Genomic DNA, 25,242 nt, shown 5'->3' on the forward strand with positions numbered 1-25,242 from the left:
AAAGTCCAAATTCCAATGTTTACTATGCCAAAATTGCCTTGCAAGGTGAACTTGAAAATTGTTCTTGATATATTTATTTATTATTTTTTGCTTTTGTAGCAATTTTCTATTAAGTTTTTGAATTCCATATGAATTTTGAACCATAATTTTGTTATTTGGGTTAGTTTAAGGCTAAAGGATATTTAGAAAATAATTAATTTTAATTAAATGATTTTTTAAAAGATATTAGTTAAGATTCAAAATCAAGATCAATGACACAATCATAATAACATGATCATCACTATACCCCATCCATATATTTTTCAATTAAAAAAAATTGCTGATTTTGACTTGGTTTAATTCAGCCGCGAACACATAAATACCTCATAAACATGTACTAAAGAATGCACATACAATATTATGGTATTTAAAATAAAAATTAACCATTCAAAGTATATAACTTCAGATAATTAAATAACAAAAAAAACTAAACATATTATTATAAGCATCCAATTCAACTTTAACTACGAGAAAACATAATATCCAAAATAATAATCAAACCTAGCTAAATCAAGGTAGTAAAGTTTAACATAAAAAATTTGATCAACATTCTGGTCACTAGCAGAAGCAAATCTCTCAGTCCGTTGAGGAATGGGGATAAAGTTGAAGATTAAAAAAATCATCAACAAATTGTTGAGCATAATTCTGATTACTTGCAGAAGCATAGCTTTCAGTTTGATGAGGAACAAAACTAGCATCATCACCAGGAACTTCAAAAAATTGATCAACAAATTGTTGAGCATAATTCTGATCACTCGTAGAAGCATAGCTCTTAGAAGGCGGGTACACACTCATACCATCATTGTAATTCGAGGGTGGAGCGTTATACCAAGGATCTTGATTATAATTCTGAGGATAATATGGCTGAATGGACGATATTTCTTCTTCGGAATCATCATTGTGAACGGTTTCAGTGCTTTGTTGAGACACAACTGGGTCCTCGTCTGACTGATCATGATGAATTGATTCATTGTCGGACTGCAGTTCAGGTTCCCTGTTGGATTGAAGTTCAGATTCACTATCGGATGAATCTATTTGAGCACTACTGCTAGGTTGTGTTGGTTCGGCTTCGGCTTTCGAAGCTTTTGATTTTGACTTTCCTAAGAAAAATTATATATACGTACAAAATAAGTATCGAAATCAAAACAACATTCTAACTATTACATATAAGGAAGTAAAAATAAAGCTCTGTGAAATACAATGAAAAAACGTATGTATGTAACATGTCAAAACCTATGGTTTTTAACTTTGTAGTTCAAAGCAGTTTACTCATAAAGAAACACAAAAACAGAAACAAAGCTTTGTAGTTCATATATACCTAGTAACTTGCGCGCTAAGGACTTGAATTTTCCTCCTCCCATGGCTTTCGTTGTGAAGGAGATACTCCAATTTTCAGGTTACAACTTGGAACCCTACTTGAATCTCCAGAGTATTTGTTTTTCTTTTTTACTATAGAAACCTATTTATAAAGTGGGTGTGCTTCTTTTTCACGTAATTAGAAACCCTATTCCCATTCGTATTCGTAATTCGCATTCCTATTTCAAAGAGTAATTATAATAACTCATATTTTTCTTAACCGAACAGCAACTTTTGTCTCAATGCCCATGTATTTACCCAAAAATATTACACCTTGGCGCCCTTCAAATTTCAGAATTTGTCTCAAATTGTTAAAGCAATCCAAGATAACCTACGTAATTTAATTGGTACAATTTTTTTTTTTCAAACATAAAGACCAAAATAATAAAAAATAAAACTATGAGATGACCCATTCTCCAGCTCGTGGCCCTCTAAAGGAAAAACCCAAATTTTCCTTCTAAGACATTCCAAAATCCAAATTACCACATATCACCAATCTATTAAAAAAAAAGTTAATAATAAAAATAAAACTAACTAACTAACTAACTAATCTGCATATTCCACCTTCCCATCACGCCGCTAGTCCCCACTATGTAGTGGTGAAGCCAGGCTTTGAGTTGGAGGGGGGGGGGGGGCTAAATTTATATATAATACACGCACTTACACACACTATGTGAATATATAATATTTGAGACCAATTTGAAAAATTAAAAGTTATTCATTACAATTCTAAGTGATATTTAATGTAATTATACAACAAAAAAAAAAAAGCTTATTCATAATATTGTATTTATCTTTTGAGATATTTGTCAAAAGAGTGATCTATTTTTTAATTTTTTTAGAGCTGAAACTCAAGTTATGAATGAAACTATTAGAAGTTAAATAAATTCTGAGTTATATTTGTGAATTTCTATTATTTTGGTTAATACCCATAAAATGTTCAAATTATAATATGGTAAGGACAAAATAAAAAATTCAATGCTAGGCATGCTAGTAGAGGACTTAAGGTTCCTCAACGGTTCATTTAGAAGTTATGCTTTGTTTTAAGACCAAATAAACCCAAAACAAAAAGTATGCAGTGGTATTTAATAAATATTAGCTATAATAACTAAGAGTATTTTTAGGCCCGACCCCCCCTGGCTCCACCCCTGCCTCTATTGTTTGCCGGTTCCAGGTTCCATCACCTAGCAAAATGCTAGAACTACTGGTATCTCTCTCTCATATTGTAATAGAAAAAATACTAGTTTTCTAGGTCGCTTGTGCGTAATGATGTCGGGTTGCCATACTTGGTTACTTTTTAGTGCTTCTATTCTAGCATTTACCCTACTCCAAATCTCCAACTGTTGTTTGTGCTTTTTTCTCTCCCTTAAAAATATTCAAAAAGAAGAAAAAGGAAGAAGGATGGACATGATTTCAGAAGTTTAATTTAGTTAAGTATAATTAATGCTCAATTATTTAAAAGTGTAATTGATGCCATTATTGCCCTTTATATATATATATATATATATATATATATATATATATATATATATATATATATATATATATATATATATAATATGACATTTTCTATATGATTGCATCTCAATCACTCTTATAAACCAAACAACCACCATCTTCACAAAAATCACCACTATCACCATCATATCCACAACCCATCACAACTGCCATCTTCACAAAAATCACCACTAACACCATCATATCCACAACCCACTACTATCACCATCAAACCCAAAACTCATCATCACCACCATCAAAACCCATCAACACCACCACCACCTCAAAGACTCAAACCCACAACTTACCACCACCACCACCACCGTTGACAACCCACTGTGATCCATCACCACACATAGAGATCACCATCACCGACAAGAATGGCAAGATTGGCGACTTGGTGGCTGAATGGAAAGATTAGAGAGGCTAAGGAAGAGAGGAGAGTTTAATTGTGAAAAGCATGAGAGAGAGAGAGAGAAAGAGGAGAATAAAAAAAAACCAATTTTTTTTTTACCATTTCTATCATTACCATTTCAAATTTTCAAATTTGAAACAATATTGTTCATAAATGCTAAAAATTTTAGCATTTAAAACACTTAATGTGAGAGGTTTTTTGGTGTTGGGTGTACTAAACGCTAAATATTAGCATTTGGTACACCTAATGTTAATACTCTAATTACTCTTTATTATTTAAGCAAAAATGCTAATGCTTTCTTTCAAACATAACCAACTTTGGCTTAGGAGATCTAAGGCCATCATTACAAAAAGGCCCAAAATTATAGATAAATAATTGGTTTATCATCCAACTTTTCCATGGTAATTGGTACTACATTTTTTTATGGGGTCACTAAAACAGATAAATGGTTTTATCACAATATATATGATGCTTATGATGTTCTTAGGGATACAATTTTTTCAAATAGAAGCATGCATATGAGTTATTATAATTGAAATGTAGTTTTTGTTTGACTAAACCTTTTTCCTTCGTATCTAAATTTTGAACATAATGGGTCCGTTTAGATAGAACTTATTGCTGAAAACTGAAAACTGAAAACTGAAAACACTGTAACAAAATAATTTTAAAATGTGTGAATAGTACCGCGGGACCCATTTTTAATGAAAAAGTTGCTGAAAAATGAAATTTGTGGGTCCATGAACAGTGCACGGATGCACTGTTCATGAGGAATTAGTCAACAATTACGGCTTGGAAAAAAAAAAAAAAAAAAAAAAAAAACTGAAAACGCGGGGCTTCAAAACGCAACGTGAAAACGTTGAATCCAAACGGGCAAAATATATATAATTTTTAAAAGTTGAAGCATAATATTTATTGTTACAACGCTATTATTAAGTCATATCAACATACCATTCTGGCCCATTCTATCCATTTCAGTCTATTCGGTCCATTTTCATCTATTCTATCCATTTATGTTCATTCGGTCAACTTCAGAGATGTAAAAAGAGAGGTTTGTGTAGAAAGAAAAACTGCTTCATTGACAATTAAGTCACATTTTTAGCATAATGTTGGTAGGTTTTTTATAAATTACATTTTTATTATATTATTAAAATCCTGTATTTTTCTTTTCTAATATAAGTGATTTATATTTGCTTACTCTTTAGGTCATTCAAGACATATAGAAGATGAACCGTTTGTAAGAAGTACTAGAAACAAATTCTAACTACATATTACATTATTTGCAAAATATCTCACCTGATATAATAATTGAATGTAAAATGCATCATATTTCCTTGAAGGAAATTTTTTTTAAAAATACTTTCAAATAACAAATATAGATAGCTTAATCTAAAAAATCTAATATATTGTATCAACTATACTTTGTTACAAAATAATTACATCATTTTAAGAAGAGTTTGTGACTAACACTTCACTTTCTCACTATCCAAACTAAATGCATATACCGAGATTATCCAAAAATATCCATTCAAAATTTATATATTAAAAAACACACAAAAAAATAACTAAACAAAATTTTATTTCACTTTCCATCACTTTCTTGTAAACCAAACAACTCAAATACAAATTAAATTTCTTTCACTTTCTCACCATCCAAACTAGGGTTGTTCAGAAGGTCATTCCAGGTCAGGTTTGTGCCTAACCCACAACTGTCCCAGTCAGATCGGGTGAAGAAATTCCAAACCCGCTGCCGACTGTGAATAGCCACAGGTCGAGTTAAATCAAGCTCTAGAGGACAACTATCAGCTTTGATTTCGACCGAAATACAAAGATCAAACGCTTAAGTTTGATTCTTGAAGAACAAAATCAACAAATCTACAAAACCAAAAAGCAAAAAGCAAATATATAAACCCAAAGAACAAATCCACAAATCCAAAGAACAAAAAACAACAATAGCCAACAATTCCATAGATAACCAAACCTAAGAGACAATAAAGAAAGATCAAACCTAAGAGATGGAGGCGAAGATGAGCTGGCTACGTTGCGGTTGAAGAACAAAGATCAACAACAAAGAGCAAAGATCAATGAAGAATAGAGATTGGCAAAGAGTAGAGAGATCGTGAGAGGAGAGAGTGAAAGTAGAAGATCTGAGAGTGAGTTATGAAAAACAATCTTTAATCCATTTATATCATGGTCAGGTAGGGTGGCTTGGGTTTTGGAGGACGAACTCACACTGGACCCGCTCGAATCTGTTTTGGAAAGCATGGACCCGTCATCAATCAGATCGGGCGATAGACAGTTCAGGTTTGGTCTGTTTGGCCAAGTGGGTCAGCTCTGTGGGTTGTTTGGACAGCCCTAATCCAAACTGAATATATATATATATATAAGGGGAGAAAAAAATCCCCCTTCATCCATCTCCCTTCCGACACTCTCATAGCCTAGGAACTATCTCTTCCTCAAACAAAATTACTGAAAATCCAAGATTACAAAAATCAAAACTCGTCTTCATAGACATTCCAATCCATGAAGACATTCCAATCATTTAGAGAAGTAACTCCACCCCACTGTTTCCCAATGAGAGAGAGAGAGAGAGAGAGATTGTGCTGTGTTATGTACCTGAAAATATGAGGCAATTGTTGGAATAAAAGTCACTAGGAAAAAGAGCAACAATGTCAATATGGTCCCCTTCAAAGACCTCGATGAGATCGTCCCCTATAACTGAACAACACGATCTACCAAGTAGCTAGATCTTTGACCTCCAGCAGCAAAATTAGCTCGGAGTTATCTAGGCCATGGGGTTAAATCCGAAGGGAGAACAGGGTTTGAATTTGAAGAAAAAGATAGGCTAGGTTCTGAAAATATATTTGAACAATTATATATATATAATTTATTAGCATGGGCAATCTTGTCAATTGGATATTTATTATATTTTCCGCAAATAGGTAATATAAGATTGCAACCATTTAATAAAGCAATAAGACCATAATATGAAATATTTGGTAATCTTAAGTAAAAAAAAAAAAAAAAAGGATTCAAACACCATAATGTAAATATTATCATAATGTGACTATAATATAAATTACATTACGGCTAATCAGACGCAACTATAGCGAATAGGCAAACCTGTACTTGCTATTATCATGCTATTACCATTTGTCATGAGACGAATCAGTTAAAATGGTTAAAAAGTAAAAAGATAAAAAATTAAAAAAAATCCTCTGCTTTTGCTATTTCAACTTTTACATAACCAAATAGTAATTGCATGGGCACAATAACTTGACTATTCCACCATATCTAGGTAGTCCGGGAGCAATGCTCCCTCCTTTCACATTAGGAGTGAACCCCATTGTGGATCCCCTGTGTGAAGCTCATGAGAGGAGAGAGCATTGCTCCCAGACTACTAAGTATTCCCCCATATCCAAACCATAACTGTCAAGTTTCAGTGACTTGAAGCACTTTATTATTCAACAACTCGTAGGAGGTAGGATGGTTTTATTTTTATCAGAGGCTAAATCAAAGATATAATAACTATAACAATTATGAGATCATCACACAAAAAATAGCATTTAACTCTTACTTCAAGACACCAGAAACTGTGTCTGGATACTATATATCCACCCAACAAGACAAAACAAATGCAGACTAGGAACAACTAATACATGACTCTGGGGAAAAATTGACTCAAAACGCATTCAAACCCCCACCCACCACCAGTACATCCATTGGGACCCTGCGTATGCAATAATGAACTTAGGGACACCTTCCACAGCATCATGGTACCAGGTGAAAACACCAAAAACAGCTGACTAGGCCATCATGCCACAATGAAACCCACCTACCCCCTCCTTATTTGGACACGGTAGTATTAAACTGACCCACCTTGGCACCTCTTTGAAGACCACAACGGACACAGGACCAGACTGAAATGTGACACCGCGAAGTGCCCTGACCTGACCTGACCCAACATATACTTTGCCTTCCCCAGCAGGAATTTAGTCCCTGCAATTCTCTTTTTTTTTTTGGGCAAAGAAAATGAGGTAAGTAAACACAAGGTACACATCATGACTTCCTATCTAGGCTATCCTAGATAGTAGATATTCACAGACAGAGTTGAATGGTTATACTACCTTCAGCTAAAGTTGAATCCACCTGATGGAACTTGAACCTCATTGCCCCCAAAGCCGAAGCCCGGCTGGGAACCATCAGCTGGAGGTAATGAGTCATCCTCCTCCATCCAATATGTTTCCAGAATCTTGACTGCCTTTTCATAGATCTCATTGTTGTCATGACTCTGTAGATTTTCAATCTTCTCCAATCCCTCGGCATCGTCTATCATCTGTGCATATAAGTTAACCTCTCCAGAGTTACCCAAACTCTTCTCTGCTTCCCCAACCCTCAGAATGTTTTCCAACCCTTCTAAACAAACAGTGACAATCCTTGCATCAGGGCAAACAAGAAGATCACACAATGGTTTTATACACCCCTGACTCACCAGGTACCTATCACCAATAAAAGACAAGGTTAGTCATATTATCTAATCTATTGAAAAAAGAATTAAAAGGGGCAAAAAGAGAAAGTAAAAGATCATTACCTGAGTTGTTCATGAGTACCACCAGAAGTAGCATTTGAAATTGCCCATGCTGCCTCTTTCTTTATATCAAACTCAGCATTTTGAAGCAGATTGACCAAGGGACCAATTAAACCAGCTTCAACCACAGCCTGCATTGTTTCAAAATTGATTTAATATTACTTTCAAGTATAAACGTATGCTCTGAAAATAACTACCTCAAGGAAGCCTGCATAAGATGCATAGAGAAGACATCTACTCTTTAGCTTAATAAGTTTGCCACATTAAGACTTTATCAATGATTGATGGTCCAATAACTCAAAAAACTTGAACTTTTCATAAAGAAATTCAAATTGATGCAGTACTGATCTAAAAGTGAAGACTTATATAGACATGCCCTTTTTTTTTATAAATAACTTACATCAACATCCCTTATTAATACACAATGAGTATCAGATTTAACATTACTTAAAAAAAAGATGACCTTGCTGTCATTTACTATCTTACCTGTATTTGCTCCCTGTTTCCAGCTGTAATGTTTGAGATAGTCCAGCAAGCTTCTTTCTTGATGCTCTTTTTATGATTATGGGTCAACAGGCTCAAAAGGCATTGCAGTGCACCATGGTTGATTATACACTGATAAAATAAGTTATCCATTAAAATCAAAGATAAACAAACAAACAAAAATGTTATTCAATTGAATGATTAGCCAAAAGATTATTCATATAGGAATAGAATAACCAATCAACAGGAAAAGAGATTTTAATCAATCAACACCGCAAAGAATTACTTCTGCATCTCTTAACCTAGTTTTTTCCCCCCTTCTGATTTGAAATCACAGGCACCTGCACTGGCTGTGATTGAAGTTGGGCAATTCTAACTCTCTACGTTTTCAAGAGTTTCCAGTCTTGTCAGAGGTTGTCCAAATTGTCCAACAAGAATACTTTCCAAAAGTGTTTTTGCCCCAAAAGCTTTGCACAAAAGCACAAACAATAATGCATTGAAAATTTGAATTTGATAGCAACGTTAATCATACAGAAGCTCCACTTAAAAACCTATATATTTAGAGATATAAGCTGTTATGCCCATGTAGCAATGCTTCACACACTTTTGGCAATGGCCATGGAATCCCACTAAATGGAGTTATAGAATTCTGTAACATATTTTCCCCTTATTTATTTGCTTCTTAGATGTCAGATGACTACGATATGGCAAGAAGGGTAGATGCCCTATGTGAAAAGACTAGTCTGAGTTATTAAATATTCCCTCTATTCTACTTATTAGAAGGATTTTACTAATGTGTGCCCTTGGGACATACATTAGTAAACCATTTTAAGAAACTTTTTATAGAAAAATGAAAATTTGATTTACTGTTTTGATATTTTTTTCAATTCCCCATAAAAACTTTCCCAAAATGGATGATTAATGTATGCCCTAAGGGCATACATTTAGCAGACCCTCAAAAGAATGTTAATTTTTTATTTTCTAAATTTAATCTTTTACAGTTGGAACAGTACGTACCACTGTATGACAGTCAGTCTTTTTCTAAGCAAATAGTTTAGCATCTTTATATTTTCTAAGCCACCATAAATAATTTATTTGGGGAAAGGACCAAACTTATTAGAAGCCAAAGGTAAGAAACAGAATTGAAAAGCTCTTACCTGAGTCTGAATATCATCTCCTGTCACAATATTTCCAACTGTGCGAAGAGCAGGAATAAGCACTGAAGGAGATGGATGTCTGAAACAACAGGCATATGTTTTAGATTAGTTAGCATATATCATACATAACTGGAAACAAGATGATACAAGGAGATCAACACAATGTGAAATACTCACAGGAGGAGCTGAACAAGTCGGGCACAGACGCCTGCCTCAATAACAGCTTGGATTTTGTCATTTGTACCATCAGAAAGATAAGAGAGAGCCCAGCAGGCATCTGTCAAGACTTCTTCATCATTTGAATGGACAAGGCGCTCAAGAGCAGGAAGTGCTGGCTTCACCTGCCCATCAAAATTAAAAGGTTATAAATTGCCAAAGACAGAGCTATGCTTGAAATCAGATAAACAGGATGAGAAAACTACCTGATCGAATGCAGGCTGTGGCTTGCCCCTGCAGAAGTTAGACAGAGTCCAAGTAGCATTTCTCAGCATTGAAAGCTTTGCATGCTCATTCAACTGCCCCAGCAATGGAATCAAGGCTCCATGACCAAGTACAAGATCACGGCACCTAGGTGAATCCCCCGCAACATTTCCCAATGCCCACACAGCCTACAGTCATAAATACACAGGTTCCACGAGGGCTCAGATAAAGCCTAAAACAATACACAACCTATGCTTTAAAAAATTAGAAAAAATTCATTCATTCCGATATATACCTGCTCCCTAACATCATCACTAGGAGAACCCAGTAACTTAACAAAGATCGGAACTGCTCCATGGTCAATCACCACCTTCGTGTTCTCCGAAGTTCCTGATGCAATGTTTGTAAGTGCCCAAGCAGCCTCAAACTACATAACAAACCCAGAAAATAATATGTATAAAAAAAAATGAGTAAGCAAAAACAACAAAAGAAGATACACATCCTCCACACAAATCGCAAACAAACAAACAAACCAAAAAAAAAAAATCCCATACAAACCTGAAGTTGAGGAAAGTCCTCCCTGACTAGAAACTCGACAAACCTAGGAACAACCCCAGATTGAATTACTTCCTCAATTGGAGGGCTTCTTTCTGAAATTCCATAATTTCACAAAAAGTATATATACTATCAAATCACATTCATTATTTTACATAAAACACAATCAACGAGAATACATAAACAAAAAAAATACCAATAGAAAGCAGCTTCCGAAACTGAGTAGTGGCCTCCAATTGCAAGTTGTTATCAGTAGACCAAACCCCAGAAACCATCGAAGGAAGACTCTCCAACTGAACCACAACAATCAAAACCAAAAACGCAGCGTTTTTAATCAAAACCCAGAAACCCAAAATCCCTAATAAAAAGCAAGCTTAAAAAGATCAAAGAGTGAAACCCTAGAAAAGCAAGGATCATCATCATCAACAACAACATTGAATTGGATGCGAGTAGCAGTAGAACTCAGAAGTTACCCTCTTTTCGACGGTGGTGGTGGTGGTGGCGGAGGCGTGTAGAGAGGAAGAGAAGGATTGCTGGTGAGTGGCTTGAAGGCCTTCGCGGCGCTTCTTCTGCAAGCTCTCCTCGCGCTTGCTCTTGCGGATCTCCACCATGTTGTCCTCGCGTCTCCGGCGACCCTCATCGGCGTCCACCGCCACCTTGTATCGGTTACGGCGGACCTCGGTTCTCTCGTTTGGCCTCAGCGACATGGCTACTTAAAGCTTTGCTTCTGGATTCTTTCAAAAACCCTAGCGCTACTACTCTCTTTCTCTCTATATATGTGCTGTGTATGTGTATATATATAGGTTTTGACTTTCGAGTGTATGTGTATATATATATATAGATATAGGTATTGAAATTGGAGATGGATATGGAGAAAGAAAAACCCTAGTAGAGAGAGGGATTTGAATTTTGATTGAAAGGCGTGTGGTACAAGGATGATGATGACACACAGATTGACGGAGCTGAGAAGGTTTGTAATTTGTTTTTTGGACAATGATGATTATATAAAGGCTAAATATACAAGTACTACATTTACCCACCAAGAAGTCAAATGCTAGCCCCATCCCGGTATGTATTGCTAAAAAAATTGACCAATTGTGGATGGTGGGTTCTTGAATATAGAACCCACTGTAGATGAAAATGTAAAAGTGAGTTGCAGTTAACTCAGCTGGTAAAGCCTGAACAGAACCCATAGATTAAAACTCTTTAAAAAACAACTAGTCTCTGAGCACGCGCTCAGAGGCTCTTCTGTTTTTTGAGTAAGGGTTAATTTAGAGTATTTATTATAATTTAGGATTACTACATTTTCCAATCACAAAACAAACCTAGGGGTGTAATGAAAAATTATTTTACTTGCTAACGCATAATATTCATCACACGCTTAAGGTTTTTTTTTTTTTGTGATCGGAAAATGTAATAATCCCAAATTATAATAAATACTCTAAATTAACCCTTACCCAAAAAATAGAAGAGCCTCTGAGCACGCACGCGCGTGCTTAGAGGCTAGTATAGATGAAAAGTAGTCCCTTAGAGAAAAGTAAAAATAAAAAGAAGAGTCTTCAAGAACGTGCAAAAATGCTAGTTTCTTCTAATGTGATCGTCAAATTGTTTATATCATTAGAAAATTAGTTTTAGAAACAATACCCAATTTGAATGCTCCTCAAACTAATGCTTATTGGCCAATAACATAAATGTACTACAATGTACATAATAGTCTTTTATGCATGTTTAGAGACTTTTCTATTTTTTAAACGTCAATACTTTCTTTTTCTTAATTTTTTTTCCATTAATATACAAATTGTAATTATAATGATAAGATACAAAAATAACAAACTTTTGTCAATGGATTCATCTCTTCCTACCTTTACTTGATTTATAAAGAAAAAATTACCAAAAATTAGTGTATAATTAATTCCAACATCTTAAAAGAATTATGTAAACATCTAGAATTGACTATTAAAATATTCATAATTTTTTGACCACTTTAAAGTCAACAAAGCATTTGCTATTCAAGTAACAATACTTCGTATTAGTGTCAGATACAAAATTAAGACTCATCTTCAACTAAAATATTTATCCAAAAAAAAAAAACTTAAACTAAAATATTCTTAAAATTTTATTTTAATTTTTAATTTTTTACATTCTTGGAGGAGAGAATAAAAATCATTACGTAGAACTTTGCAATTTTTATAGAATCCAAATTCAAATGAGAAAAAAATGGAGGAAAAGGCCTTGAAAGGTAAATGATTTGTATATCTTGCAAAGCTATGATATTTTTAAAAGTTTTGAATGCATGCATTTAGAGACTTTTTTATTTTTGTAAAATTTTTCATTAATGATTTCAACATCAATAAGTTTTTTTTTTTTTTTTGTGAGTGGGAGATCAGAGCATAACTTTTAAAATACCACTCGTACTATACATGAATTTGAAATCCACTTTGATTTGTAAGATCTTAAACATATTCCCATTCACGGTTTTTTGGAGCCATAATTTGCTAAAGAAATTGTATAAAAAATTCTAAAATCTAAAAAGTAAAGGAAAAAAAAAAAAGAATTTCAAAGAATAAGTTAGACATGGTCATGAACATCAATTCTTTTCACTTAATTGAGTATAAAGAAAACCAACCGACAAAATTAATATGTTATAATTTGCTGATAGAATTATATAAGAAATTCTAAAATCTAAAAAGAAAAAGGAAAAATAAAATTAAAATATTTGGGCGTAATAAAGTTCTAGGCATGCAGAAGAAATGCTATCATGGTCTTCGAATATTTTGGCAAACAGAAGCCAGTAAACAAAAAACAAAAAACTTAAAAAGAACATGAAAAAGAGACAGGGATGCTTAACATATAGTTAAAATACTGTATCAGATCTTTGTCAATAAATTCCCACCTACACAGCACCAAATTCCCACCTACAAAAACTCAAATGTTAATAACAAAATATAGAGAGAGATTAGAGTACCTACCTTTTAAATTCTATTTTGAGCGGTGGCATTTTTTTTTTTTTTTTGCACTTCGTCTCTGCCTTTTTTCAAGTTTTTTGCTTTGATCATAGTCCTTTCTAGCTCTTAACATAGAAAGGTTGGTTTTTTTTTTTTTTTTTTGAATTAGCATTAAAGATTGGACGTGAGGATAAGGATGACTTGCCTTAAGATAAAATTGTAACTGCAAGATTGCTAAGTGCTAACTGGTTGATGATAATGGGGAGTTTAATCTTTAAATTTGTACTGGGTTTGTACATGGGTGAAATCGTGGATGAGGATAATTATAAATAGTTTTTTTTTTTCTAAAAGTTTAATAGTTTTATTTATTTTTGTTGAGGTAAAAGGCTCACATGAAAAAACTGAACGAATTAAAAGCATTTTTTTAGGAGTAAAACATGGGAAGTGAAATTTAAATATAATCGGTTGTGAAGGAAAAAAAAAAGAATTTGGTAATTGAAAAAGTGGGAAATGTTATTGGCATATTAAAACTAAAAGCACTTTTTTAGGAGTAAAACATGGAAAGTGGAATTCAACTGGCTGTTTTTCTTTTTTTGTTTTTACATATTTATCCAGTTAGTTGATAATAATTCTTGTAAAGTCTCTCACTTGAACTTATCTAATATTCCATTCCAATGACTCCTCAATGCAATCCAAAAAATTTGTGCGTATGTGAACCTGGGAGAGATAAAAGAATTAGGGTTAAACCAAGTATTTAAAAAAAAAATTAATCAACAAACCAAAGTTAGAATTTAACGCTATCATGGACTCTTTAAAATCTAATCACCACATCATCAACTATTTAAATAAATAAAAAAAATTTAACACCTAAAACATATACAATGATGGTAAAAAAAAAAAAACTAAAAAACTTTAACGCCAAAAACATATACAATGATGGTAAAAAAAAATTTCTTAAAAAGAAAAAAAAAATACGTAGAAGGAAAAAAAAAGTGAGGAAATAGAAGATAAAGATTTTTTAGAATTCAATTCTATCATGGACTCTTTAAAATCTATTCACCATATCATCATCTATTTAAATAAATAACTAAATAAAAAAAATAAAATTTAACGCCAAAAACATATACAATGATGGTAAAAAAAAACTAAAAAACTTTAATGCCAAAAACATATACAATGATGGTAAAAAAAAAATTCTTAAAAAGAAAAAAAAGTACGAAGAAGGAAAAAAAAAAAAAAGTGAGGAAATAGAAGATAAAGATTTTTTTAGAATATGACTTTATCATGGACTCTTTAAAATCTAATCACCACATCATCAACTATTTAAATAAATAACTAAATAAAAAAAATTTATCACCAAAAACATATACAATGATGGTAAAAAAAATTCTTAAAAAGAAAAAAAAATACGAAGAAGGAAAAAAGAAAAGAAGTGAGGAAATAGAAGAAAATAGTAATTGATCATTTATATTTTGATAATTAATCAAATTTTCAAAATTACATTTTAAAAAAAAGAAAAAAGAGTTAACGTGATACATTAAAAAAAAAAAAGTAGAACTCAAATAAAGTCATTCATAAACCATAGAAAAGAAAACAAAGAGGAACTTGCAAAAGATAGAACTTGAAAATTTGTTGGTTGAATACTTCTTTTGTAGCATAAGGCAACCCTGTCTTTGGATCACAATACCTACAACATGAAATGACAATTCATTAAGAAGTACAATGGTAGAGTATATAAAGGAACCATTCATTTCAAAATTGCATTTAAAAAAAAAAAAAAAAAGAGTTAACGTGATACATATTAAAAAAAAAAAAGTAGAGCTCAAAGAAAATCAATCATAAACCAAAGAAAAGAAAACAAATAGGAACTTGCAAAAGATAGAACCTAGAAATTTGTTGGAGCCGCTGACAATAAATGTCTTTAATTTGAAGAAGAATGAGAGATAGAAAGTGAGATAGAAACTGCAAAGCGTACGTGAGTTTGTGGGTTTTAAAGTGTAGGAGTTTTAATTTACATATTTATCCTCGTTAGTTGAAAACTTGTAAGTGGATATGATGAGGGTACTTTAGGCATCCAAAATGTGGAATCCAAACAGGGGAAGCCCCTTAAATAGTAGTATTTGAAAACTTGTAAGTGGATATGATGAGGGTACTTTAGGCATCCAAAATGTGGAATCCAAACAGGGGAAGCCCCTTAAATAGTAGTATAGATGATGTAAAACAAAAAATGATATTTTATTTTCACTCTCTCCAAATAAATAAATAAATAAATCCTATTATTTTTCCTTCGTCTCTATCTCATCTCTCTCTCTCCTCAACCATCGGATCAAACTTTGCTCTGTGTAGATCGGTGGTGGCTGAGCATGGTGGGTCCATGGAGGTGGCGAAGTTTGGGTCTAGGTAGGTCGGCGGCTTTGTTTTTTTTTTTTTTTCTCAAACCTTACTCTGTGTAAATCGACAATAGCTGAGCATGGTGGGTCCATGGAGGTGGCAAAATTTGAGTCCGAGTAAATCAGATTTCTCCCTTTCTCAAACCTTACTCTGTGTAGATTTGGCTGAGCATGGTGGGTGCGTGGAGGTGGCGAGGTTTAGGTCCCGGTAGATCAGCGATGCTATGGTTTGGGTTCGTGGTTAGGTGGTTGAGCTCATCTTTTTGGTGGTTGCTGGAGAGATAGGGACAAATGAAGAAAGGAAAGAGAGAGATGGGAGAAGAGAGAGAAACGAGTTTTTTTAATATAATTTTATTAAGTAGTTTATATTATTTTATTGAGTTATACGTAAAAATAAAAATCGGAATATAAGGTGAGTTGTAAAATGAGTTGATAAAATAGATAAAGTGGTGTTTGAGAATATAAAATAGAGATTGGTTTGCATCCTTGGTTGCTAGTGCTCTAAACACACATGCACAAAAAAAAATAAAAAAAGGCATGAGTTATAGTATTATGCTACTTGTAAAAAGGCACTGTATCAACATCATTAACTAAATAATCATTTATAATTCAACTTTCTCTCTCCTTTTTTTAATTCATTTGTTTTGGGTTGTGTTTTGAATAAATATTATTTTAATGTGTTAAAATATGTAAATTAACTTTTTGGTGTGTTAAAATATGATTCTTTTAGAACATTCGATACTAATGCTCTTATTTTTTATTTTTTTAAATATATCAAAGCATCTATTACTACATCCAACTCCACGACTTGCTTGGTTGTCATTTTGTGATTGGATTTAGTACTTATACATTGAACCATTGGAAGAACTTAATAAATAAAAAAATTTAGGTGCACCAATAACGATACAATACTTAAGCATATTGTGAATTTAGGTGTGGAGTTATGTATGTCGCTAGACTTTCTTTGTTTTTATACATTGATATTTGGGGATGGGATCATTTTAACTTGTCAGCTTATTAAAAAAAATTGAGATGAAAATGTGGTCTAGTTATCAAAGTGCTGTTAAAACTTTGACCGAAGGACCAACAATTGGGGTTTTGACTTATTAGTTGGCTCAGCTCAAATATTTCAGTAATTTGAGTATTTTTAGTGCCACATAAAAAATCACAATTTTTATCATAACTATCCTACGTTGTTTACTGTGATTAGTTGCCTTTCATAAAAACCTACTACTTTTTTCCCACCATTTACAGTTTACCAGGTGAATAATTGTGATAAAAGTTTAATATTTTTTATGTGGTCCTTACATATTGAAAAAGATAATAACATGCTAAGATAAATCTCAAAATGAAGAGTTTGGATCAAACTTTACAACCTTGAGCTCTCAACTAAGGTTCAAACTCCTTAAACCCTACTACTTTCTCAACTAATGGAAAGCTAACTCAACTTAGAGAATATTAACTTTTCTTTGACTTTGTGCTTACAATAGTATCCAATGAGAAGTTTTGGGTATAAGGGGTTTAAACCTTAATTAACACTTACACTGCCTTGTTTGCAACTAGGGATCTGAATCTATCATCCTACTCTTACATGATTGCCATTTCTCGATGACCTTCTTCTGGAATTGAATTCCTATGCCTCTTGGCATAATTGATAATCTCCTCATTCTCTAAGCCTCTCCCTAATTGGCTTCAATTAAATGACACTTCCACTAGTACTTCCCAGCATCACAATATACCTTGGTATATTGTCTTTCTTAATGGGGGTTGTGGTACTTATGGGATGGCTAAATAGAAACAAAATTCATTTCCATTCCAAAGAGCCCAACTCACAACTACATAAGGAGTGTATTTTGAAGGCTTTAGAGTTTCATTTTCTTTCCTGCCCAAAAACTTCTTCATGGCCTTAAGTGGGTTAAATCACCTTTAGGTTGGTGTAAACTCAATACAAATGGTTTTGCTCTACAAAATTCTGGTCTAGTAGGAGGATGAGGCTTCTCCAAAATTTAAATGGGGTGTGGATTTGTGGGTTCTCTAGAGCAATTAGAATCACCACTAGGCTTGATTCTGAACTTTGGGCTTTGTGGGATGGTTTAGCTATGGTTAGAACTTAGAAGTACACTTGGAATTTCCAAGCTTCTTGTGTAGTTAGATGCCAATAATGTACATACTCTTGTAAAAAATAGTTCTACTTTTAGTAGATTAAAACCAAAACTATTGTGGCTAAATTTAGGAACATTCTCCAAACTTTATAGGAATTCAAGCTCCAACACTGCTTTTGGGAGATAAGAGCAACCAGTGCTCTTGCAATAATGGGTTGTAATTGCTAAACTTTCTAAGCTTTTGTTTCTTGTTCTTATTTACAATCCTCTTCCTGTAACAAATATCTATATATAAAAAGTGTGAACGAGTATTGTAGGGATACGATTTTCAGACTAAGCCCAAAATCTAAGGGATCTTGGCTCAGTGAACCCAGTACAATAAATTTGTAGAGAGTGAGTTAAAGAGCTAGGTTTTAGTACATGGATAACAGTTAATATGGTTTTGGATGATGAGCCAACAAGAATTGAACTCGGTTTGTGTGAGAAAGTTTGTCCTCGGCACAGTCCGAGGAGTTTTGTTCTAATATATATTAGATGACAATGGATACAGGAGTTGTTGAGATTGCTACAGTGCTTTCTCTTCTCATTTTTCCATCCCTTTTCATGAAGGGCCTCTTCCATTATATAGTTCCTTTTGGATGATCTTAATCCTACAATTGTTGATCTTTTGAACCACCACTTGAGTGCTTGTCCCATCAGACACCATTTCTGGCCTTCTGTGAGTTGTGGTTACCGAGGTAGCACTGTTCATGGGTTTTTTCCACATAAATGCGATCAGAAAGTTAGCTGTAGGGCATTCAATGCGATGTAGCAGCTTTCCTTTAGATATTTTTGAGTCTTTATCCCTCTTGTATGTTCATGATGCTCGTCCCTATCATTAGAACTTCCTAGAAGGTCACTTTGATCATTAGGATCTATACCCGATCTGCGTTTAGCTTATCCGAAGAGATATTCCTCCTCGGACTCGGGCTATTCACAATCTCGGCCAAAGCCCCATGCTCTTGGCCGAAGCCCAAGACCACACAAGTATAGTTACAGTGCATTTAGTTTATTCAAGTGGCATTGTTTTGCTGGCTCTTTCTTCTTCTTCTTCTTCTTTTTCTTTTTCTTCTTCTTTTTGTTAATACTGTCTATTGAACTCTATTAAAACAACAATTTTTCACAGTTGTTAGAGGTGTTAAGTCCTTACAGCTTATTGGGCAAAATAAGATAATAAAAATATCAACAAAAAATAAAGGTCTTGAGGAAAAAGAAGTGCTACATCTATAACATTTTTCACAACATTTTCATCAAAAATCATGTGGTAAATTGTTATTGGTTCTAATTTAAATTTCTCTATACATAAAAAGGGTCAATGCTCAAAGCTACAGTAATTTCGATTTATTCAACCCAAACTGTTTCACTGGCTTTCTTTCTTTCTTTCTTTCTTTTGGAAATACCGCCTATTGAACACACTTATTTTTTATTTTTTATTTGCATATGAGCTATTACCTTAAAAGAACAAAATATTATCACAACAAATTGCCACAATATTTACATAATTGTTGAGGTATTAATTCTTTATAGGCTATATATATATATATATATATATATCATACTGGAACCAACTACAACTAAAAATAAAGGTATTGTGAAAAAAAGTGTGATATCCACAATATTTTTCACAACACTTTCATAACAAATCAAAAGTGGTAAATTTTTATTGGTTCTAATTTAAATTTACCAATAAAAAGATTTTTTTGTCTGTCCATAACAACCCGTAACAACCTATTACTTTATGAACATAGCATTTCTCTTGTGAAAACTAGCTTTCTTCTTCTTCTTCTTCCTTTTTTTTTTTTTGTGTGGAAAATATCGCCTATTGAACATGCTTTTTATTTTTATTTTTTTATCTGCATATGAGCTATTACCCTAAAAGAATAAAATATTATCACAATAAATTGTTACAATATTTTCACAATTGTTGAGGTGTTAATTCTTTATAGACTAAAATAAAATTAAAAAATATCATACTGGCACCAACCGTAATTAAAAATAAAGGTATTGTGAATAATAAAAGTGTGACATCCATAACATTTTTCACAACACTTTCATAACAAATCATAGGCAGTAAATTGTTATCGGTTATAAATTTAACTTACCAATGAAATTACTTTTTTGCCTATCAATAACAACATACTATTTATAATTTGTTATGAAAATATTGTGAATATAGCATTTCTCTTGTGAAAATATTAAGACATTTTATTGTCATCATAATATTTTCATAACTACTAAAGTTTCAATTCTTTACGAGCCAAAATAAAAAATAACAAAATTATAAAGGTATTACAAAAGTGTTGTACTATTATATTGTGTTTCTAGAATTATTTTTTTGGTTTAGTTAATTTTATTGAGCCAAAATTCACTATTTTATATACAGTTTTCTTGGGTTGACTTTTTTGTATTTTTTTTATTGTATTTTTATCTTTACGCATAATTTTAAGTAAAAACACATAGTTTCACACAAAAAAGTAATAAAATAAAAATTTAGGATAAAAACACTTTTCATCATTTATGCTTGGGGTAGTTCACAATTCCTCTTTAAACTTTAAATCAAGCAATTTTTCCCTTAATATTTTGGAAAAGAGTAAATATGTCATATTGTTATTCTCTCAATTAAACCCTAGTCAAAACTTATGATTATTAAAATATTACATTGTGTAATGTCTAAAATACTTCCACTAAATTTTAACATTCCAAATTTTTTTCCCCACGTATTTTGATTTGTAGATGGTAATAATACTTAGAAAGTTGGAATAACAATATAAGGTATTTTATTTATTACCTAAAGAACATTGATTTTCTAGGTTTAAATCTTCGAAACTTATAATTTATCTAATGGGAAATTCGAAGACACATGCCTTTTGTTATCCTTTTTTTTTCTTGCCTAAAATGCCTGTACATTAAGAATTAAGAAAGCTAAGTATTGCACCTAGATTCATGTAGAATGATAAAGAAGAAAGTATGAATAAAATTTTTTTCATTGTGTATAGTTGAAGGTATTTGATGAAAAATTTCAATTGTAGCATATGACATTATTCATTACGAAAATTTAAATATTGTGATAATATCTTAGCAAAACTCACTTGCTTATTGTTGGATGATGATGATATTTATTATCATTCTTAGAAGTTTTTAACGAGTGGATATTGCCTTTAGCAAATAAGTACCAAGAAATTATTATAGTAAAATAGATATTCATATGTTAAATAGTTACCATTACCTTGTGTGTGATTAACTCTTAAAATTATTATACGAATAAGATTAACTTTGTATAACATATATTTTTTTATGTATATAGTTCCATACTTCTTTAAATATAAATATTATTTTAATTTTCTCGTTAAAGAGATAGCATGTATCTTGCACGTACCACCCTACCTAGTTTTAAATATTATTAAACGATTTGAGACCCCGTTTTGGAGTTTGTGTTGGATCCTCGGTGGTTGGATATAGATAGTCATGACCCAGCCAGCCCCTTCAACATTGACATGAGGTTTCGGACCCATATTGTCTTGTTGGGTTGATTGTCTTAGGCCTGCTTGGCTGGATTGATTTTCCTAGTTCCAATAATTTTTGGACTAGACAATAATAACTCAATCTAACAATGCCCATGCCCATCTTTAATTAGTTTTTCTTCTTCTTCATCTTTGCTCTCTCTTCCTCTCTCTATCTCTCTCTCTAGTCTCTAGTGCTTTGAATATAAGGTTTTAACCATTCGACCAGTAATTTTTTTTAAGGAATTTTCCTGTAATTAGGACATTAATTGTTTTTTTTTTAATTTAATATGATCCACGCTGTTGGATCTTGGCTAGTAATTGATTTTAGGCACGTGTTAATCGATAATTCTTTGTTATTAAGATTTACAAAGTAATTTATGTGATTATTGAAGGTTTTGTTTTTTGTGTTTTTTCCCCTCCAAGTGTTAGATTTAGTTCCCAACATCCCGTTAATTTGGTTTGACTATTCATAGGTTGCATAGTTTTTTGTTTTTGTTTTTGAAAACATAGCTTTCATACTTACAACTTACAACTTACAACAAATGTAGTGATTATTAGATCTGAAAGGGTTTAGTGGTATGACTCATTCTTTCAACTTACAATTTAACAATATAGTTAAAGGACCTATATAAAGTATTGGACAATCGATAGAAAAAAGCTAGCACCATTGTGTGTGCACAAAAGCTAGCATTCTCAATTCAAGTGTATACCGGTAATATATTTATGATAATTCAATAGTGGGAGAGGTTATATTTTAACCCTTAACGTCTTTGTTGAAAACATCAATAAATTCAAGACTCTTGGCACTGATGGTATATTAAAATTATTCATATGTTTCAAAAAGGATGTTTAATCCATATATTTTGGACTATGTTAAGTCGTTAATGTGTAGGTTTGTTTAGGGGCAATTAAAAATTTCATATGCTTTTGGCAAAAAGTAGTGTGTTTCCTTTTTGCCTATTTGCCTCAGGTTTTTTTTTTTAACCCCAAAACTAACTTGCTGGACGAAAATATGGAAGTGAATGGGTTGCTGTCTGTACTTATTTAGTAATGTGGAACAAAACTGTAACCTGATTTGAAAGTGGACGTGAGAGAATAAAAACCATTTTTGCTTTGCCATAAGACATGAGTAACCAACTATATTGGTTGAAATAATGCTGAATGTCCTTGTAAAATCAGGGCTAGGCAATTCCATTTTGATCATGCAACGAAGCATTAGCTGCTAAATATATAATACCTTGCGTATATGTTTAGCTAGCAACCTTTCAAACGCAAGGATCAAAACCTCATTACATTATTGGACAAATAATTATTAAGGTGTACATTTTCCTTTGGAAAAATATATAGAACATTATGTTGGAGTTGATCTTAACCAAAAGGCTGAGAATGGTAACAATATATTCTTATCTCAACAAATCTCTTGAAACTTTACAAAAGTTAATTTACAAAATTAAATGAATTGTTATTGCATAGTTATGATTATGAACATTTAGCTTCTCCATTGCACTTGCATAAGATGTAGACCTAACTTGAGCCTTTAGCTTAGCTAGAGGCACAAACTATCCTTTGCTTGCTTCACACTAAATTTGAGTGCTTGCTAAAAGCCTGTGGAAAGACAAACAATGGTTGCTGACCATGATTCTCTCTAGTAATGGGATTCTCCCTTGCAATGGTTGTGATGCCATGTGGGGGTGAGGATGGTGGAGTTGCGTACAGGGCCGACGCCTCAAGCACTTCACGCCGGACATTTTCTAGCTCTTGGGATATTATTTGAGCACGCAATGCTGTCAAGTATAGACCAGCAGCGAGGAAGACTGTAGTCAATGAAAAAACTCCAGCTGCAGAGAATAAGCCTTCTCGGAGAATAAGGCAATTTGGTCTTGGCCTATTCCAATTTTTGAGATGGCCTGACTCTACACTTAATCCAATCAACAACAAAATCTCACCAACCGCAAAACAAATCCTATAAGAACCCAGATAAATTTTTTTTTAGTGACAATAGATATAGATATATTTTTTTACAAGTATTTGACAAATAATAATGCAAAGATTTCTTTGATGGCTCTGTGTCCTAATCGCTACACATGTTATATGTTCATACTGTTTCTATTTTTGAGATTCAAAATCGTTAAGAACATTATAAAAGCTAAATTAAATTCAGCTAGTTGGATAACATTTATAGAAGTAGTAAAAAGGGGCATGTCAATTAAAAACGGATAAACTAGTTGTGACTTTGGATAAAATAGAATGATGGAAAGAAATACAAATTATGGATCCTGATTAGACTACTAAGAATCCATAGCCAATTAAAAAATTATGGAACTAAGGCTTGATGTTATTGTTGGTATACTGTTGGATAAGCATTTGAATGAACTTGGTTTTGAAAGCTGAAAAACAATGTTCATTTGCTCCCAAACCCAAGATAATTGTTCTTAACATGTTGATTTTTCAGAAAAGTAAAAGCAAAATGCAAATGACTTGTCATGCCAAGTTGCAAACTGAGAATAAGACTTTGTTACTGGACCACTCATCCTAGGTATGCAAATTGACATCTTTAACATGATGAAGATAAGATAATGTAAAATTATTATTACCAAGTTGTAACAAAGAAAAAGCCGGCTTGCCATGTTAGATGCTTGGCAGGAGCAGAGTCAGGGTCCCATGAAACCAAAGCTGGAGGTGGAGAATTAGTGACTGCAATCAGAATGTAGGTATGTTCTATCACCATGGCAACTGCTAGTCCAACAAATGCAGCAGCAGCACACAACAATGGTGTTTTCCCACTGCCACTATATACACATTCGTTTTTCTCTCCTTTTCCTTTTTCATTAGTCCCTACCCATGTAACCTGCAATAAAATTCAACACAAAGTATTGAACTTTGTACTATCAAACTATATGGTTGTTCATATCATAGTTGGCTCAAACATTAAATATAATACCTCAGAACGTGTGGCTTCTGAGACGAGACAGAGAATGAAGCAAAATAAGCCACAGAGAATGGTTAAGATCATAAGAAGGACCCCAATTTTGCTACTCAAGTCTGTGCTTCGGCGGCTTGGTTCAAGGTCAGCATGTGTGACTGCCATTTTGCCTGGCATTCTATATGTCCACAATAGCTACAATTCATGTAACCTCAAGAAGAAAGACAACATGGGGTTTGAGTTCTTTTTTTGGGTTAAAAAGAGAGAGACACATTGAGAGAATTGTAGAATTGCTTGAACCAAAGGTTGCTTGGGGTGCCAAAGATTCGAGGGGTCTGGTCTTTAATGTTAAGTATTCACACAAAGGACGATTTCTGGTTCTAAAATTTTGCTTAAAGGCTAAAGTTGTTGCTGCTCATTAAAGATAAGTCTCCGAATTGTTGCACATGAATTGGACAGACACGTGTACATTCTAAAGATTTCCTTTTTCTATTTTGTATTTTTTGGGCTCTAAATACATTGTGGCATGATGTTAAATTGGTTATTGCACTGTTTATATGTTACTGCAGACTTTTGGGAACAGCTCTATACCACTCAAATTTTCTGAAAATTTTTCTAGCCCGACTTTGTTGCAACAATAAGTGGGAACCGATTAATACCACAGGTCTCTATAGTCAAAGAAGACGACATTGAAATGTCAAAAAGTGAGCTCCATCATTTTCATAATCAATCCATTTTGTTCCAAGCCCACCTTTCTTTTTAATGGTTCAGAAACTTTCAAGAATGATTTGTCTCTAAAACAGGTCGACAATGTTGGTCATTAGTCAGATTTA

The 25,242-nt window shown here is 32.9% G+C and overlaps 3 protein-coding genes across 4 annotated transcripts; all 3 read right to left on the reverse strand.

Annotated features, from left to right (window-relative positions):
* Nucleotides 1–486: 486 nt before the first annotated feature.
* On the reverse strand, nucleotides 487–1,727 carry LOC142626509 (uncharacterized). The gene is made up of 2 exons (XM_075800346.1): nucleotides 1,358–1,727; nucleotides 487–1,139 (listed from the first exon to the last, which is right to left on the reverse strand). The coding sequence occupies exons 1-2, from the start codon at nucleotides 1,398–1,400 to the stop codon at nucleotides 616–618; spliced, it is 567 nt and encodes a 188-aa protein (XP_075656461.1). The 5' UTR covers nucleotides 1,401–1,727; the 3' UTR covers nucleotides 487–615.
* Nucleotides 1,728–6,813: 5,086 nt separating this feature from the next.
* On the reverse strand, nucleotides 6,814–11,483 carry LOC142624435 (importin subunit alpha-2-like). The gene is made up of 11 exons (XM_075798000.1): nucleotides 10,981–11,483; nucleotides 10,704–10,800; nucleotides 10,511–10,602; nucleotides 10,248–10,379; nucleotides 9,955–10,140; nucleotides 9,710–9,873; nucleotides 9,533–9,611; nucleotides 8,379–8,507; nucleotides 7,896–8,023; nucleotides 7,432–7,803; nucleotides 6,814–7,313 (listed from the first exon to the last, which is right to left on the reverse strand). Exons 1-10 carry the CDS (start codon nucleotides 11,212–11,214, stop codon nucleotides 7,434–7,436), a joined length of 1,611 nt encoding a protein of 536 aa, XP_075654115.1. The 5' UTR covers nucleotides 11,215–11,483; the 3' UTR covers nucleotides 6,814–7,313; nucleotides 7,432–7,433.
* Nucleotides 11,484–22,783: 11,300 nt separating this feature from the next.
* Nucleotides 22,784–24,889, reverse strand: LOC142624019 (uncharacterized). 2 transcript variants are annotated; one of them, XM_075797516.1, is made up of 3 exons: nucleotides 24,428–24,889; nucleotides 24,081–24,334; nucleotides 22,784–23,404 (listed from the first exon to the last, which is right to left on the reverse strand). In XM_075797516.1, the coding sequence occupies exons 1-3, from the start codon at nucleotides 24,584–24,586 to the stop codon at nucleotides 23,062–23,064; spliced, it is 756 nt and encodes a 251-aa protein (XP_075653631.1). In that variant the 5' UTR covers nucleotides 24,587–24,889; the 3' UTR covers nucleotides 22,784–23,061. The 2 variants fall into 2 exon arrangements, with proteins under 2 accessions (XP_075653631.1, XP_075653629.1); XM_075797514.1 differs by having other exon boundaries at nucleotides 22,784–23,449; nucleotides 24,428–24,887.
* Nucleotides 24,890–25,242: the final 353 nt, after the last annotated feature.

The sequence above is a fragment of the Castanea sativa genome, chromosome 2 (assembly GCF_040712315.1).
Source record: "Castanea sativa cultivar Marrone di Chiusa Pesio chromosome 2, ASM4071231v1".
NCBI lineage: Eukaryota > Viridiplantae > Streptophyta > Magnoliopsida > Fagales > Fagaceae > Castanea > Castanea sativa.